This window comes from Natrix helvetica, assembly GCF_964273705.1.
Source record: "Natrix helvetica genome assembly, chromosome: W".
NCBI classification, from domain to species: Eukaryota; Metazoa; Chordata; class Lepidosauria; order Squamata; family Natricidae; genus Natrix; species Natrix helvetica.
Genome location: NC_138555.1, coordinates 30,017,373 through 30,036,359, shown reverse-complemented (window position 1 = coordinate 30,036,359; position 18,987 = coordinate 30,017,373). Strand labels below are relative to the sequence as shown.

Sequence of the window (18,987 nt, the reverse complement as noted above, 5' to 3'; positions counted from 1 at the left end):
AGCAGGGGTGGATAGTCAATAAAACCCCTTCATGTTCGGCATCTCCCAGCCGCCGCTCTGAGCCGCTCCGAGCCTAAGCACCGCTCCCGCTGGCCTCCAGCACCAGCTTCCAACGCCCCCGGCCGGCTTTTAACCTCCCCGCAGCTCTGTGGTTATGGGTTAATTAGCTAAACTGGGAACTGCCCAAGGAATTTATATTATTTCCCTTGCTCTAATCTACCAACTACCCTCCTGTAGAAGAAGGAAAAAATACACCTCCACCACTTCAATACTTTTATTTATATCACACACACACACACACACACACACACACACTGTACACGCCTAACGTTTCCCTTCCCCCTTGCACTGTATATTTCCCCTCTGTATTTCTCTTAATACAGACTCTCTCTGGACAACAGAGCCAGCCATAGTTCTCCCCTCCCCCCCCCAGTTCCTGCTTGCACACGGTCCCTGGCCTAACGGTGTCCCAGAGCTTCCACCTTTTGCCACAGGAAGTTAACATGTCTGAACTGTGGGTGTGTGTCTCTGGCAAAAGCACCACCTCCTCCTTCACAACTGATGTGCCCCTGGAGGTGCCTGGCATGGCAATCCAATGGTTGAGAAGGTAGAGGCAGGTTTGGTGGAAATTTAACATTTCTTAGGCCCCACCCCTTACATACAGTTGTCCAAAGATGCTGGTTGGCTTTCAATCCCAGCCATTGTCCTTAATCATGTGGTTCAGTTCAATTATGAATTTGCCCTCCTTGTATTTCTGGCTAATCTTAAAGGCCTGTTCCTGTAGAAGAAGAGGAGGAGGAGGAGGAGGAGGAGGAGGAGGAGGAGGAGGAGGAGGAGGAGGAGGAAAGGAAGGAAGGAAGGAAGGAAGGAAGGAAGGAAGGAAGGAAGGAAGGAAGGAAGGAAGGAAGGAAGGAAGGAAGGAACGATACGGGTGGAAGCCAGCTATTAGTGGTGCAGTTGTTTTAGGGAGGGAGATGAAGAGGAGGGCACAAAGCAGGCGACTCACATATTTCCATCCAAGGGTGGTCTTGCAATTTTCACAGTATATATCAGCTACAGCATGCAGGCCCGTCAGCAGAACACGTTCCTCTGTTGGGCCACATCCAACATTCACTCTGTATGGAGCCAAAAGAAAACACAGTGTCATCTAAGTTTTAACAGGGCACATACTGTACGTCCCACTCATTTTCCTAGTATGAGTTCTACTTTGCCTTGAAATCACTGACAAGAAATCAATCAAGGGATGAAATGAAATGAAATCAATGGAATTGTTCTTAGGAGCTTGACCCATTGCTGCCAGAACAATGGTTCTATTCCCTTTGTGGGTGCTTGACACAGCCCAGGGTTGGGTTGGTCTTCAAGTGGGGAAAAAGGTGGGATTTGATTTGATTTCTCCAGTTCTTTTAGGTTGGTTTGGAAGCACAACAGGATAAGATCAAGCCCAAAACTTTCTCACAAACTGGATATGAAGATGGAGATTATTCCAGGATTTGAATTGTGTCCAGCTTCAGAGTCACTTAGTGGCTTCAGAAGCACAACCCAATGAGAGAGGTCAGCTAACAACTCCCATGTGAAAAGGAGGGCCAGGGTTTCTGTTCTGGGGTCTACTAAGGTCTTTTGAAGTACAGTGCCACAGAGACAGGCTGGAGCTGAGGAGAAAGGAGACCAAAAATAGTTTCTAACCTTATGGTGAAAGTCAATTGTGCAATGCACAGTCGCAAACAAGAGCCTGCATATTAGGAGAGGGTCTGGTTAACCTCCAGGCTGTGGCTCTGCTATCAAAATAGCAAAATCTTATGAATACCTAGTTTGGGTGTCGGCAACCCACAGCTCCAGAGTCGCAGGTGGCTCTTTGGGCCCTCTGTTGCAGCTCCCTGTCCCATCACTAGCTGGCCCCGCCCCTCACCCTCCCCTCCCAGTCACTTCTCAGCTGGCCTGAGAAGGTAAGGGCAATGATGGGGGATGGAGAAGCGACCAGGGCTTTATTCTCCGGTGCCTTACTCTTTCTGGAGCTTCTTTGGCCCTTGTTGGTGCTGGGCATGCCTTGGTCGCTTGGGGGAGATGTGCAACCTGCTCTCTGCCCCAAGACACTGGCCTGACGCTGGCCTCACTAACACAAGGGCTGGTGGGGTGGGAATGGAATCCAAGAGGAGGGGATGACGGAAAGGGGGATGGGTCTGCAGCGCCCAGCCACAGCTTTAAGAAGCTCGGGGCAGCAGGAAAAGGGGGCTGGCCCCTCCCACCCCGGGGTCAGGCTTGGAAAAAGCCGGAGGGCCCTCGCCAAAGACGCTCACTCATCAGCCGGTCTCCCCCTCTCTCTGTAGCTCTCTCTCTCTGTGTCTTTCTCTACATCTGTGTGTGTGCGTACGTGCATGTGTGTGTGTGTGTGTGTGTGTGTCTGTATCTCTCTTGCTCCCTGTCTCTGTGTCTCTTCTCTCTCTCAGAAAGCCGGTGAGCTCTCCTTGGGGCTCTTCACTACTCCTTTTCTTTCTTCTTTTTGGAAATTCGGGCTGGCTGAGGAACGAGCGCAAGCCATGGTGGAGGCTTCTCTGCTCCTCGTCTTCCTCTCGTGACCCCCCTGGCCAGCAGCGGGTCTCCCCAGTCATGTGCACACTCCCGGCCCCACCACAGCCAGCCAGGGGGTTGCGAGAGGAGAAGGTGGAGGAGGAGGAGGGAAGCCCTTACCACAGATTGCGCTCATTCCTCAGCCAGCAAAGATTTCCAAAAAGAAGAAAGAAAAGGAGTAGCGAAGAGCCCCAAGGAGAGCTCGCTGGGCTTTCCAAGAGAGCGAGAAGCTCCCTTTCTTCTTGGCAACTTTTTGGAAATCTGGGCTGGCTGAGGAACGTGTGAGGGGTGCGGTGGAGGCTTCCCTCCTCTTCCTCCTCCTTCTCCTCTGGTGCGCACCCTCCCAGCCCCACCACAGCCGGTCAGGGGGTCACAAGAGGAGAAGAAGGGTCACCAGAGCCTTAGTGCAGGAGCAAAGCAGCTCTGTACTTGCCTTCGCGCCACATTTGTGCTCAAGACAGCCTTCGCATCCTGCTGCTTCGGGCTGGAGCTGGCGCCCACACAGAGAGAGGGGGAGAGAGAGAGACACACACAGAGTTTGATACAGAGAGAGGGAGGGGGAGAGAGAAAGACATACACAGAGATACAGAGAGGGGGAAGAGAGAGGAGACAGAGAGATACAGACAGAGGGGAGAGGGGGGAGAGAGAGACAGAGACAGAGATACAGGGGGAAAACAGATGGGAGAGAGAGACACAGAGAGAGATAGAGGGGGGGAGAGGGGGGTGTTAGATTCGGGCAACGAGAGAACAGACTCCGGACACGTAGTGACTTAACAGCTCTTTATTATTAGTAGTAGTGATCCAGCTTGCTCTGTGGTCTGAGGGTTCCCATTTTATAGGGATCGGGTACGCCTCTCGACCAATCAGAGCGATACCTGTTTCCCGCCGTAGCGGCGGACCAGAGAGGAGACTTGCCGTGATATATGTTAATATCTAACACCCCTCCCCTCTTAGATGGAGCATTCCGGTTAGTTACATAGTCTTTCAAATAAGTGGGTGTTTGTCTCACCCGGGTGGAACGCCGTAGTTCGGGTTGAACGGGAGTGGTTGCAGGATAGGTTTCGCCTGTTCTTTCAGCTTCGAGTTCGGGGGTCTGCAGGCTTTCATTGCTTAGGCGTAGTTCCGGTTCGCGATTGACCGCTGGTTCTAACCTTGGCTCAATGGTGTCGTTTTCCTCCGTGTTTGGGCTCTCGGATGGTTGACTTTGTGCTGGCAGATAGTTTTCGTTCTCGGTTCGTAGGTCTGAGTGTGCCAGACGACCCCGTAGTTGATCTATGTGCCTTTTCCAATTCCGTCCATCTTCTAGCTCCAGCAAATATGAACGTGGACCCGTGATGCCAATTACCTTTGCCGGCATCCACAATGTTCCCCCTGCATAGTTGTGGGCGTATACTGAATCCCCTATGCTAAAATTCCGAATTTTGCTTGTAGAGTCTGGGGGCGATGTGGCAGAGTAATTTGGGTGAAGACGGTCCAGGTGAGACCGTAGACGGCGGCCCATGAGTAGTTCAGCGGGGCTCCTACCCGTCGTTGCACTGGGGGTAATATGCTGAATTAAGAGGTAATGATCAATGCGTGTTTGCCAATCACCTGGACCCATCCTAGCGAGGGCCTCTTTTGCGGATCGCACCATTCTCTCCGCCTGTCCGTTCGATGCCGGATGGAATGGCGCGACGAGGGCATGCCGAATTCCCTGACCTGCTAAGTACGTTTCAAATTGCATGGCCGTGAACTGGGGCCCGTTATTGGGACCAGGAGGTCGGGCAGGCCATGAGTGGCGAAAAGTCGCCGTAGTACCTTAATGACTGCCTCTGCTGTAGTTGAAGTCATTAGGACTACTTCTAGCCATTTGGAGTATGCATCCACAACTATAAGAAAGGTCTGACCTTGGACTGGCCCTGCGAAATCGATGTGTATTCGCGACCAGGGTGCTTTAGGCCTCTCCCATTCTGTGGCGGGTGCTTCAGGGGGTGCTGGTCTAGATTCTTGGCACGGATCACAAGTGGCCACCCATTCCTCTATCTCTTTGTCCATGTTTGGCCACCAAACGTAACTTCTTGCTAACGCCTTCATTCTAACGATCCCCGGATGCCCAACATGTAACGCTTCTAACACATTTCTACGTAACGCATAAGGAATAACGACTCGATCCCCCCACAATAAACAACCTTGTAACACTGAAAGTTCATCCCGTTTTGCCCAAAACAGATTGAATTCCGGGCCCACGTTTCCCTTCGGCCACCCCCTCCAAACCCAGGTTTGAACTTGCTTTATTACATTGTCCCTAGAAGAGAATCTGGCAACGTCGCAGGAAGAGACCGGTCCTGAGTCCAAACAGTCAATTAACAGAACCGGTACCTCGGGAGTGGGGTCTGGCAAAATATCCGGGAGTGGGCAACGGCTGAGTGCGTCTGCATGTCCTAGAGTGGAGCCCGGTCGATGTATCAGCTTGTATGAGTACGCAGCCAGGAAAACAGTCCACCTGGTCATGCGTGGAGAAAGGGAGACTGGTGTGGGGCGGTTTCCCGCCAAGAGTCCCAACAGCGGTTTATGATCTGTAATTAGTTCGAAATTGCGGCCGTAGAGGTATTCGTGGAAACGTTTAACTCCAGCCACTGCAGCTAACGCTTCCCTGTCCATCTGGCTGTAATTCCTCTCGGCCGACGAAAGAGTCCTGGAGTAGAATGCGATGGGTGCTTCGTTCCCGTTTGGCATCCTGTGGCTGAGGACTGCGCCGACGCCGAATGGGGATGCATCGCAGGTCAATACCAGTGGTAGCGTCTGGCTGTATTGCACTAGCAGCGAGTCGGTGGTGAGCAGGCGCTTGACTGCGGCAAAAGCTGCTGCTTCGGATCGTCCCCATCTCCATGTTGCGTTCTTTTGGAGTAGTCGATGTAATGGCTCAGCAACGGTCACCTTCTGTCTCAGAAAAACGCTGTAGAAGTTAAGTAGTCCGAGGAAGGCCTGCAACTCGGTCTGATTTCGTGGTGTGGGGGCGTCCTGGATCGCCTTAATTTTTTTTGAAGTGGGGTGTATTCCCTGACCATCGATTCTATATCCCAGGAATTCTACACTAGGCACGTTAATTTGGCATTTCTCTTTTTTGAGGTGGAGACCCTTCTCTCTGATTCTGGCCAAAACAGTTCTGAGTCTTTTTAATAGTTGCTCCTCGTTTGCAGCGGACACCAAGATGTCGTCGAAATAGGGGACGACTCCAGGTATCCCTTGCAAAAGCCGTTCCATGACGCTCTGGAACAGGCCAGGGGCAATACTCACACCGAATTGTAGCCGGTTGCATTTGAATGCTCCTCTGTGCGTCACTATAGTTTGGGCCTCCGCTGTGGCGCTATCCACGGGCAATTGCTGGTAAGCTTGTGCCATGTCTAGTTTAGCAAATATTTTTCCTGGCCCCAACGAATGCAATAAGTGTTGTACTACTGGCACAGGATATGCGCTTTGTTGTAGCGCGACATTAATTGTGCATTTATAGTCCGCGCAGATGCGGACTGACCCGTTTGGTTTGACTGGGGTCACAATGGGAGTTTCCCAGCGCGCGTGATCCACCGGCTCAAGGATTCCTTGCTCTACTAATTTATCGATCTCTTTATCTATTTTTGGGCGGAGTGCAAAAGGCACTCGTCTCGGTTTGAGTCGGATTGGCCCCACTTTTGGGTCTAAATTGAATGAGATAGGTTTACCCACATACTTACCAAGACCGGGGCTGAACACATCCTCGAACTCCTTAAATATCTGTTCAGCGCTGCTGTACTCCACTGCGTTGATCCCGGTGACTTCTAACCCCAGGGCTTCAAACCAATCTAGTCCTAGAAGGTTCTGTAACGGCGTGCTGGCAATGGTCACGGGCAGCTGGGCTACGATGTCCTTGAAATGAATTTGGAATGTACCTTGGCCCACGATGGCGACTCGGTTCCCTTGGTAGTCTCGTAGTAGAATGTCTGGTGCACGTAGTTGGCTCTTTCTGAGGCTAGGGATAGCCTTTTACATGGAGGCCCATGAAATGATCGTCAGGGACGATCCTGTGTCAACTTCCAGCTCGCAAGGAGAGCCCTCCAAGAGGACTGTGACTTTCAGCTTTTTAGGCCGCTTGGTGCGGACCTGACTTATTGTGGTGAGATAGGTTCGCAATTCCTCTCTCTGGGTCAACTCTATCTCTGCATCAGTATCCTGGCAATACTCTCGTTGAGCGTCCTGGTAGAACGCTCTTTCAGCTCTTTGTGTGTAATCTCTCTGGGAATACGCCCTTTCAGCTCTTTGGGAATTTTCTCTCTGGGTAAACTCTCATGTGTTTCTCTCTGGGCACCCTTTTTGATTTCGCCAAGCCCCTGGGTTGGACTTCTGTTGGCGGTACATTGGAGGCTGCCGTGAGGAGGCAGGGACTTCGCTCCGGCACACTCGTGCGATGTGCCCAAGTTTATCGCAGTGCGAACAAACAACGTTCCTGAAGCGACAGGTAGACCGGGGGTGGTTCCCTCCGCAGCTTGCGCAGGGTGGCAAACGGAAACCGGATCTCCCCCCAGGCCTCATGTGACTGCTCCGCATCAGGTGACTTTCCTCGAACTCGGGATCCTCGAAATCTGGATTGGTGTCCTCATAGTGGACTCTGGCGTGTCTGGGTGCTGGCTGGCTCGCGTTGAACCCGCGTTGTATGGTTTCCGATGATCTTTCCGCTGATTCGGACGCCCTTGCTTCGTTTAGCGCTATTTGTAGGGTTAAATTTGGATTTGCCAACAGTCTTTTTTGTAGCGAAATGTCCCTTAACCCACAAACAAGTCTTGCCAGGATATGCTTGTCCAGATCCCTGAACTCGCAGTGAGTCGCTGCTTTACGTAGGGCTGCAACATATTGGTTGATTGATTCTCCCGCCTTCTGGTTCCGCGTGTTGAATTCCTGGCGGCAAACGTGGCGGGAAGGTTTTGGCGCGTAATGAGTTTGCAGCGTCTGTTGTAGCGCCGCCCATGATACCGCTTGTATCGGTGTAGGCTCGGAGAGGTCTCTGGCCGTGTTGAAAACTTCTCGCCCACAGTAGCTGAGGAAAATGTTCTTCTTTCGGGAATCGGTTATTCCCGTGTATTCGTTTGCTTCGAGAAAACACTCGAAACGAATCATGTATGCCTCCCATTGGTCGTTCATCGGGTCGAACGGAGCGGGAAGAGTGTGCATCGCCATCTTCTCTGCGTTGAATTTGCCGCGCTGCGATGGCCTGAGATGGCTGCCGGAATTTCTGCCAAATTCCTGGGCTGGATCGAATCCTGGGATTCTGGAGGTAGCTTTCTTCGTCCTATCTGTCTCTCGATCCCATCCTCGTCGCCAATGTTAGATTCGGGCAACGAGAGAACAGACTCCGGACACGTAGTGACTTAACAGCTCTTTATTAGTAGTAGTAGTGATCCAGCTTGCTCTGTGGTCTGAGGGTTCCCCTTTTATAGGGATCGGGTACGCCTCTCGACCAATCAGAGCGATACCTGTTTCCCGCCGTAGCGGCGGACCAGAGAGGAGACTTGCCGTGATATATGTTAATATCTAACAGGGGGAGACACACACAGAGAGAGACGGAGAGAGGGGGGAGATAGAGAAGAGAGACAGACAGAGAGAAGGGAGGGAAAGACAGAGAGAGAGCGCGATACAGAAGGGGGAGACACAGAGAGAGAAAGAGATACAGAGAGGGGGGAGAGAGAGACACACACAGAGAGATACAGAGGGAAGAGGGGGGAGAGAGAGATATGTCAAAAGGGGTTTGTGGTTCTCGGTGTTTTTTAACAAGGGTTATCTGCCCTAATGACCGGCTGGGTAGGTGTGGTGTTGTGGATGCCAGGCAATAGAGAGCTGATAGACGGAGAGAACAGCTACGCATTTAAAGAGATGATTGGATTCAAGTGATCGTAATCAGGCTCCTCTCAAGGCTATTTAAGGAGGGACTTTCCGACAGTTGTTTTGCAGGAATCAACTGATCATTAGAGTTGGAGACGCTCTCAAATCTGTGTCGTACCTCGGCAGGCTGGATTGCTGCCAAAGTGTTCTGTGTACCTGGATTACTGCCAAGGTTTAAACTGTATGTAAATAAAACATCTTGCAGAGACCTTGTTTCGGAGTGATTTGGTATATGAGAAGGGGGGAGTCAGAACAGATTGATTCCTGCCCCAAACGAAGCTCCATTAAGCTGCAATGGAGCGACTACAGGCTGAAAATGCCCAGTTGGCTCAACAGATTGCTTTGCTGGTTGGTCAGGTCTCTCAGCTCCAGGGGCTTGCTAACCCTTCCCCCCCCCCCCCAGCCAAGGAGGAAATGCCCAGTGGCTACACCAGACAAGTTCGATGGCAAACAAGCTATGTTTGCAGCGTTCTTGGGACAATGCCAGCTGTTTATCAGCTTGAGAGCGGAGGACTTTCCCACCGACCGGACGAAGGTAGGATTTATTATCAGTTTGCTCTCAGGCACAGCAGCTCGTTGGGCTACTCCATTGCTATCTCAGCCTAGCCCTTTCCTGGATGATTTCCAGGGTTTTTGTAACCATCTCGGGCTGATGTATGATGATCCCATTAAAGGGAAAACAGCCACTATACTACTCAAGTTGCTGCAGCAGGGCCGTGGCTCCTTGCAGGATTATCTCAGCGAATTATGTCAGTTATGCGGCCCAGGTACCCAGCTCGCCAAAGGTGGACCTGCCGCCGGGTTTAGCGGAGTTCGCGGATGTCTTCAGCGAACAGGAGGCGGATCAACTGCCGCCACACCAGCCTTATGACTGTCCCATCGACCTGGTACCTGATGCGAAACTCCCTACAGGTCATCTGTACTCCATGTCCGAGCCAGAGTTGTCCGCATTGCGGGACGTTCTTGACAAGAACCTCACCCGGGGGTTTATCCGGCCTTCATCCTCGCCCTTGTCTGCCCCAGTTTTGTTCGTGAAAAAGAAGACTGGGGATCTGAGACTCTGTTGCAATTACCGGCGCCTGAATGCCATCACGGTACGTAACCGTTACCCGCTGCCCCTGATTCCTGAGTTGTTGGAGCGGCTCCGGGAGGCAACGGTGTTCACAAAACTGGACTTGCATGGTGCTTACAACCTGGTCCGAGTCAGGGCGGGGGACGAATGGAAGACGGCCTTTGGCACCCGGTAGGGACATTTCGAGTACACAGTCATGCCGTTCGGGTTGACCAATGCCCCGGCAGTCTTCCAACACTTCATGAATGACAACTTCCGGGACCTTTTGGATCAGTTTGTCGTCATTTACCTGGACAACATCTTGATCTACTCGACATCCCGGAGGGATCATCAACATCACTTGCGTCTGGTCTTGCAGCAACTCTGAGAACATTGTTTATTTGCCAAGCTGGAGAAGTGTCAGTTCTGGCAGACTACTATCGAGTTCCTGGGGCACCGTATCTCCCCTGAAGGAATTGCGATGGAGCCGGGCAAGGTGGAGGCGCTACGTAGTTGGCAACCTCCCCGACGTATGAAGGATGTTCAGAAATTCCTCAGGTTTGCCAACTATTACCAGACCTTCATTCCCAGCTTTGCTTTCTTGACCGCGCCCCTCACTCGGCTCCTGCAAAAGAAAGTGCCGTTTTGCTGGGGGCCCACGGAGCAACAGGCATTCGTGGCCCTGAAGCGTGCTTTTATGAGGGAGCCAATCCTGAAGCACCCTGATCCCCATTGTCCATTTGTAGTGGAGGCGGATGCGTCTGACATCATGGTGGGGGCGGTGTTACTGCAGGCTCACGCCCCTGATGCTTACTACTACCACACGTCCCTTGTGCTTACTACTCTCGGAAACTCAATCCTTCCGAGCGCAATTACACCATCTGGAGTTGTTGGCTATCAAGGTGGCGTTCGAGGCCTGGAGGCATCACCTGGAGGGGGCCAGGCATCAGGTCGAGATCCGGACGGACCATCGGAATTTAGAGTTTTTGACCACGCCGCGTAAACTGAACTAACGCCAGATCCGGTGGTCTCTGTTCTTTGCCCGGTTCAATTTTAAAGTGACGTACATTCCTAGTGCGCTGAATCAAAGGGTGGATGCCCTGTCTAGGAAACTGGAGTACTCTGACCCTGCAGACTCACTTCCACCCCGGACTGTTCTACCCGTCGATTCCTTCACTGCAGTTCATGAACCCGTGGACTTATGGTCTCTGATACGGGATGCGCAGTGGGACGACGAGTGGGTGGAACAACAGCGTGCAGAGGTAGGGCCGGCTTCCCCGTGGACCTTGGACGATGACCTTTTGAGGTATCAGGACTGGCTCTATGTGCCTGCAGGGCCCCTCCATGGACTGGTTCTCTCCCAGTGTCATGACACTCCAGCAGCGGGACATTTTGGCCTTTTCAAGACATTGCACCTGGTCTCCCATACTTTCTGGTGGCCCCACTTGCGACATGACGTGCAGATGTACTGCAGTGTCGACAGGCCAAGTCAGCAACGGGAGCTCCTCCAGGCTTGTTGCAGCCATTGCTGACCCCGGACAGACCCTGGGGGGCCGTGTCCATGGACTTCTTGACGGAACTGCCTCCGTCTTCAGGTTTTACCACGGTCCTCGTGGTGGTGGACATGCTCACCAAGCTGGTGCATTTCATCCCCTGTCAGAGATTGCCGACAGCCCGTGCCACCACCCGCATGTTCATCCAGCACGTGTTCTGGCTGCACGGCCTACCTGACCGGGTCGTATCAGATCGTGGGACACAATTCACGGCCCAGTTCTGGAAAGGGCTGATGGTGGCTCTAGATGTCCAGGTTTGTTTGTCCTCGGCACACCATCCCGAAACCGATGGGTGGACGGAGAAGGTGATTGGGATTTTGAAACAATATCTGCGCTGCTTCGTGAATCAGCAGCAGAACAACTGGGCGGAGTACCTGGCCGTGGCAGAGTTCGCGTTTAACAACTCTCAGCACACCTCCACACGGACAACGCCCTTCATGGCTAATGTCGGGTACCACCCTCGCTTTTTCCCTCTCACCCCAGTGGACTCTCCAGTCCCCGCAGAGCAGGACTTCCTCTCTGAGCTCCAGGCGGTCCACCAAGTGGTGTGCCGCTATCTGAATCAGGCAAAGGAGGACTACAAAAGGGTAGCAGATAAGTCTCGACGTGCGGTGCCGGAGTTGGCTGTGGGAGATCGCGTGTGGCTGTCCATGCAGCATCTTCCGTCCCACCGGCCGACTAAGAAGTTGGACCACCGGTATCTTGGGCCGTTCCCCTATCGGCTGACCCTCCCACACTCGATGCGAGTGCACCTGGTGTTCCATCGCTCGCTCCTGATCCCTGAGCGTTCGGCTTGTCCTCTCCGCCAACCCTCTTCCCCCCAGCTGTCATCGCGTGAGGTGGACACGCGGCCACCGCACAAAGTGATCCGGATCCATGACTCGAGATGGCTCAAGGGACGGTTCCAGTATTTGGTAGACTGGACGGACGAGGGGTCGGACGGGGGGACCTGGACCGATGTGATGGCTGTGCATGCCCCTGCTCTGGTGTGAGCCTATCATGCGCAATATCCCTCGAGGCCACATCCCGAGCGTCAGACCTGAGGGCAGGGCCCTGCGGTGCGGGATAGTGTTGTGGCCCAGCAGAATCCGTTGGAGCTGCCACCAGACTCCGACAGCGAGGGTCCCTATGAGTTGGCTGTGGAGGATGTGGAGGACCCTGGACAGGGTTCCGACTCCGAGCAGGGATCAGAGAGGCTGGTTGGCCACCAAGAGGCGCCTGAGGCATGGAGCAGTGGTGAAAGCCAAAGGGAGTGTGCTCCTGATGTCATGCCTTGGAGCAGTGGGGAGGAGACAAGGGAGTGGTTTCTGGATGCCAGGCAACGGAGAGCTGATAGACGGAGAGAACAGCTACGCATTTACAAGAGATGATTGGATTCAGGTGATTGTAATCAGGCTCCTCTCAAGGCTATTTGAGGCTATGGGCGAGGCGTAGCTTTAGGGGGTTTTTATCCAAATTTTTAATTCGTCTTTTAGGGGGTTCTAGGGTGGGGGGAGAGGCTAGTCAGGCTGAGGGAGGGACCAGTGCCAAGCCGGAGGGTGGAGTTAGCAAGGAAGTGAGCGAAGCCGTTAAGGGGGGGGAGCAGCAATACTCCAGAAGAGGGTTTTTCCATTCCAACGGTCGTGGGGAGGGGCGGGTGCGAGGGTAGACAGAGATCTCATCACCGGTGGGGAGACCGTGGTCGTTGGTTACGGCCGATCATATGTCCCAACCCCCGCAATCTAAGTGGTCAGGACCTACAGAGCCAGGGCCTGAGACTGATGTTATGCAATGCCAGGTCTGTTGCCAACAAAGCCCCCCTCATTAACGACTTGGTGTCGGAGGAGGAGCCGGACCTGGCAGGAATTGCGGAGACCTGGCTGGGCCATGAGGGAGGTCTCCCTCTCGTGGAAATGTGCCCGCCAGGTTACCGAGCATTTCATCAGTCACGGGCACTAGGCAGGGGTGGTGGGGTAGCGGTCATTGTGAGGGAAGGTCTTGAGCCGAGAGAGACCACTGTGCCACAGATAACCGGTTGTGAGTCCCTGTGCGTGAAGTGGGGCCCAGGGAGGCAGTTGGGCTTGCTGATTGTATACCTGGCTCCTCGCTATGCATCAGCAGCCCTGCCCGAGCTCCTCGAGGTGATCGCCGAGATGGCAGTTGAAACCCCCAGACTGTTGGTCATGGGAGACTTTAACTTGCCATCGGTAGGGGAGTCATCCGAGGTAGCTCGGGAGTTCATGGCCTCCATGACAGCCATGGACCTGACCCAAATAATTCAGGGCCCTACACATGAGGGAGGACACACACTGAATCTTATCTTTGTCTCTGGCCGGTGGAGGAGTGATCTGGGAGTAGGGGATTTAGCCATCACACCCCTGTCATGGTCAGATCACTCACTTCTCCGGCTCGACTTTCCAGCCGCTACTCCCCACCGCAGGGAGGCGGAACCGGAATGTCCAAGATGGTTCCGCCCCAGGCGCCTGATGGAACCTGACAGATTCCAGACGGAGCTCGGGCCATTTCCTGTAGCCTTGTTCCGCAACCGGATGGAGGACCTAGTGGCTGCATGGAATAGTGCGGCCACTGGGGTGTTGGACCGGGTTGCGCCTTTGCAGCCTCTCTTGCGGCAGCGAACCACCCAGGCTCCTTGGTTCACTGAGGAGCTGAGGGTGATGAAGCGCCACAAGAGACGCCTAGAGAGCAGATGGAGATCGTCACGCTCTGAATCTGACCGAACACAGGTGAGAGCCCATTTACAGACTTACCTAGTGGCATTAAGAGTGGCCAAGCGTCAGTATTGTGCCACTCTTATTGCGTCCGCAGATAACCGCCCTGCCACCCTGTTTGGGGTAACCCGCTCCCTCCTTCAACAGAGGCCGCGGGAAGCGCCTTTGCAGGGTAGAGCAGAGGAATTTGGGGAGTATCTGCAGGACAAAATCGCTCAGATTCGAAGCGAGTTGGTCCCTACTAGTGGTCTGGAGGGGACGTCGGAGGCGGGTCTTGAGGTTCCATTCTGGGATGAGTTTGACTCTGTTACTTCCGACGATATGGACAGGTTGCGTAGGCTACTGCGAGCCACCACATGTTTACTGGACCCGTGTCCCTCCTGGCTTGTACTGGCATCCTGGGAGGTCACACGAGGCTGGCTCCAGGAGTTAGTCAACGATTCTTTGAGTGAGGGGTTCCTGCCGGCCGTCCTGAAAGAGGCGGTGGTGAGGCCCCTCCTCAAGAAGCCTTCCCTGGACCCAGCTTTGTTAGCCAACTACCGTCCCATCTCCAACCTTTGCTTTCTGGCGAAGGTTGTAGAGAGTGTGGTGGCACAACAGTTTCCACGCCACTTGGAGGAAACTGATTATCTGGACCCGCACCAGTCTGGTTTCCGGCCCGGCCACAGCACGGAGACGGCATTGGTCGCGTTGGTGGATGATCTCTGGAGGGCCAGAGATGGGGGCTGCTCCCCCATCCTGGTCCTATTAGACCTCTCAGCGGCTTTTGATACCATCGACCATGGTATCCTATTGCATCGACTGGAGGGGTTGGGGGTGAGGGGCACCGTTTTGCGGTGGTTCTCCTCCTACCTCTCTGGCCAAGCGCAATTTGTATTGGCAGGGGGGCAGAGGTCGACCTCGAGGCCACTCACTTGTGGGGTGCCACAAGGGTCAGTCCTCTCGCCTCTCCTGTTCAATGCATATATGAAGCCACTGGGCGAGATCATTCGTGGGTTTGGGGTAGATTGCCATCTGTACGCGGATGACACCCAGCTGTACATCTCTACCCCAAACCACCCCAATGATGCCATCGAAGTGATGTCCCGGTGTCTGGAAGCCGTACGGATCTGGATGGGAAGTAACAGACTCAAGCTCAACCCGTCGAAGACTGAGTGGCTGTGGCTACCGGTGCCCCGGTTCAACCAGCTTACTCCATCACTGGCCATTGGCGGCGAACATCTGGCCCCCGTGGATCGGGTACGCAATTTGGGCGTCCTTCTAGATACCCGGCTGTCAATGGACGACCATGTGACAGCCGTGGCCAGGGGGGCGTTTCACCAGGTTCGCCTGGCGCGCCAATTGTGTCCCCTATTGAATCGGAGTGCACTTCGCACAGTCACTCATGCGCTTGTGACGTCCCGGCTAGACTACTGCAATGCTCTCTACATGGGGCTCCCCTTGAGATGCACCCGAAGGCTGCAGTTGGTTCAGAATGCGGCCGCGCGGGTAGTTTCGGGAGTCCTTAGATACTCCCACGTAACACCTCTCCTGTGCGAGCTACACTGGCTGCCTGTGGCTTTTCGGGTGATTTCAAGGTGTTGATTATCATCTTCAAAGCGCTCCATGGCACAGGACCTAGCTATTTGCGGGATCGTATCCTGCCCCATACATCCCTTCGGCCGACACCCAGGGGAAGGGCCTTCTCTGTGATGGGCCCGACCCTCTGGAATGACCTTCCCCCTGACATTAGAACGACTACGGACCTCCGCTCCTTCCGCCGGAAACTCAAAACCCACCTGTTTCATCTAGCCGGCCTGGCCTAATTCCACCTTTCCCTCCTCAGTTTGTATTTTTAAATTTTATGATTTGGTTTTAAGGTTTAATGTTTTTAATTCTTATAAATTTGTACAGGGGATATTTAATGCAATTTTAGTTATGTATATTATCGAGTGTATGGTTTTTTAAATTTGTACCTGTACACCGCCCCGAGTCCCTTCGGGGAGAGGGGGCGGTCTAGAAGTTTAATAAATTAAATTAATTAATTATTTAAGGAGGGACTTTCCGACAGTTGTTTTGCAGGAATCAACTGATCATTAGAGTTGGAGACGCTTTCAAATCTGTGTCATACCTCGGCAGGCTGGATTGCTGCCAAGCTGGTATCTGGTATCTGGACCTCGGCAGGCTGGATTGCTGCCAATGTGTTATCTGGACCTCGGCAGGCTGGATTGCTGCCAAAGTGTTCTCTGTACCTGGATTACTGCCAAGGTTTAAACTGTATGTAAATAAAACATCTTGCAGAGACCTTGTTACGCCTTTTATGTCTTTGAATTTTATCTAAATGCCCCCCATTCCTGCTGGGTTGACTGTTTTGGAAAAAGGAGATTTGCCTATTAGGTTATCTTTTACTGAAACCTATTCCCCACCTTCTCTCATTCTACTATCTTAATAGCTTAATTGCTTCTGCTTTCCTTTGTTTCAGCTAAGATTCAATGAAAATGAGAGATTGTCTCTTCTGCTGGTCCTTCAAGCCCCAGAAAGCTATGGACGCCCCAAAGGAACCATGGTAGAGGAAGGACTTCAGTGTGAGATCTTTTCTTTCAGGTAGTTATATTTTCCTCAATAGAGGATTATTTGGTTGAATGAATTCATCTCTGCTGTGGATATGAGTACTGACTAAATACTACCTCAATCAATCTTTATTACGGTCACAGACCAACAAATAAAAACATTCAAAAAATAACAGTAAAAAATATAAATAAAAGACAGACAGAATAATATATTGCAATTGGTAGTGGATTAACAGTTGGCAGCTAAAGTTTGCCTAATTTTACATACAGCATAGCAGAATTTGGCCACATTCAGAGAAACTACTTCATACCAATCTGATAACAGTAGTTGCACATAAAAAAGATCAGTATTTATCGGCTAAGGTGTTATGAATTGAGTCGGTGAGTCCTTACAGAAGATGCAGTATAGCAGGACAAGAGGAGTTACCAGCTCAATAGGCATTCAGACATAGAATTAGGATATAGCAAGGACCTGCTGCTCTTCTGATGGTAAACTAAAACTCCCATCTCATCTGTCCTGGCCTCAGATGATCGCACTTAACAAAAGGGTCCCCAACCCCTGGGGCCACAGTCTACTACCGGGCCGTGGCCTATTTGGAATTGGGCCACGTGAGTGGCTGGCTGGAGTGCGCATGCACAGCTCAACTTTCGTAAGCAGTGGGCTGGTGGGTATTCACACTTGTGTGTGCCAGCCTGCCACTTGTGCAGAGGCTGTGTGCATGCACGTGCCTGGCCCACCACTCACATGGCCCAGTTCCCTTCTTCCCCTCCAGATGGGCGGCCAGGTTGCAAAGGTTAGGGGCGGCCAACTTAATATAGCTAAAGGTCCTATGAGAGGGAAAACCTATGTGCAACATATTTAATTTTTCTTCCAAAATATGCTCCTCCTTTGTGACTCTCACACAGAGTTGAACAGGTATGCCCGTCCTTGGCTTCCTTGAAAAGACTGTAACAAAAAAGAGAACAGGGCATAGATCAAAAACAAAATACTTTCCTGCCCCTATTAAACAAATGCCTCCCACCAACCCTGAATACTTACCAGTTACCATATTTCTCCTCCTTGCCACCCATGAAATTGAATTTAATGATTAATCAGCTGCAGCTGAGACCTGTTGCCCTTGAGAACTAGGGTGGAGGTGGCAGAGAAGTCTAGGCAGGCCTCTCTGAAAGAACTAATTGCCTTCTATAAACCTCCCACCCACCCACCCACCCCATGCCCTTCTCCTCATCCCTTTCCTTTTTCTAGCCCCAAATAATGTCCCATTTTTTACTGCCCAGACAATTCTACAGCATCAGTAAGGTGGCTCTGGAAAGAGACATGAAGTTGCAGTTGGCGGCGGCGGCGGCGGCTTGGAGCCCCCCCCCCCCCCTTTTGCCTGTTTTTAACTGCATTATTCCCAGAGGAGAAGCTTCCAGATTTAAATTGTTTTTTGCTTCGGAGGTGGTGATTTCTCCAAATAAACCATGCCTGTCAGAGTTTGGTTTGCTTAATCTATATTAATCTATAATCCACAATCCCAGGCCTCTGTATTTAACTTACAACATTAATATTGCTATGTTAGGGTAAAAATGTTTAAGACATTCTTTGACCCTGATCCTGAAATGACTTACAGGTAGTCCTCATCTTATGACCACAATTGAGACTAGTGAATCACTGTGAGTCATGTGGCTGTTAAGCGAATCTGGCTTCCCCCATTGACTTTGCTTGTCAGAAGCCAACTGGGAAGGCTCAAATTTTGATGACGTGACCATGGGGATGCTGCAGCAGTTGTAACTGCAAGGTTCAGTTGTAAGTCACTTTTTCAGTGCTGCTGTAACTTCAAATGGTCACTAAATGAATGGTTGTTAAGTTGAGGACTACCTGTACTTACTTGTGGCGGGACTGACAAATTTTAAAGGAACACAGAAAATTCATAGTAGTAATCTCACAGTGGGGTATAAGCAGAGGTGGACGTCACATAATGTAACAACCAGTTCGCCCAGCACCAAAAATGTGCTGGCCTTCCACGCATATGCACAGCTTCCTAAGCACTGCAATATAGGATGGGATACCGGTCCGAACCGGCAGCAGCCCACCACTGGGTATAAGATAAGGAAATATGTCTGTCCTTTTTTTGGTGTCTTTCTGTATTATGTTCTTTGGTAATAAACCGCTTTATATTTTTCTTTCTTTTTTAAAAAATGAGCTAACCAAGGCACAGCAGCCCCTTTTGCTTGGACGCTGTGATCTTCTCTGGAGGAGTGTAGCAGGGGTATCCCATTCCCATTTTTGTACCTTGGAGATGAGGTTCTCGTGATTAGCCAGGTGGGCCTGGCAATGCACACAACTGTAGCGACGGTGACAGTTGTCCACATAGGCCTGAAAAGTTTTGGGCTTGGACAGCCTCACCATTGTGGTGGGAGTCACACCTGGAGAAAAGCTGCAGGAGAGTTGTGGAGAACCAAACAGCTCCTGGAGGAGGCACTGGAGTAGGGCAGATGAAACCCCTTAAAAAGAGGATGAGGCAGATCACCAACTTATAGAGAACCTGTCAGAAGTGATAGCTTACAGACCTAGAGTCAGAATGCCAAGATTTTGTTTCTTAGCTCTGAGAACTGGTCAGGTTCTGTGTAACCAGTCTGGTATCTAAATAAAACAATACCACATGCTTTCAAAAATAAGGCTATTGGGG

The 18,987-nt window shown here is 52.0% G+C and overlaps 1 protein-coding gene across 1 annotated transcript; it reads right to left on the bottom strand.

Annotated features, from left to right (window-relative positions):
- Positions 1 to 463: 463 nt before the first annotated feature.
- On the bottom strand, positions 464 to 18,756 carry LOC309400346 (protein yippee-like 3). The gene is made up of 4 exons (XM_081968778.1): positions 18,591 to 18,756; positions 17,218 to 17,261; positions 1,007 to 1,115; positions 464 to 778 (listed from the first exon to the last, which is right to left on the bottom strand). Exons 1-4 carry the CDS (start codon positions 18,705 to 18,707, stop codon positions 689 to 691), a joined length of 360 nt encoding a protein of 119 aa, XP_081824904.1. The 5' UTR covers positions 18,708 to 18,756; the 3' UTR covers positions 464 to 688.
- Between the last annotated feature and the right edge of the window lie 231 nt (positions 18,757 to 18,987).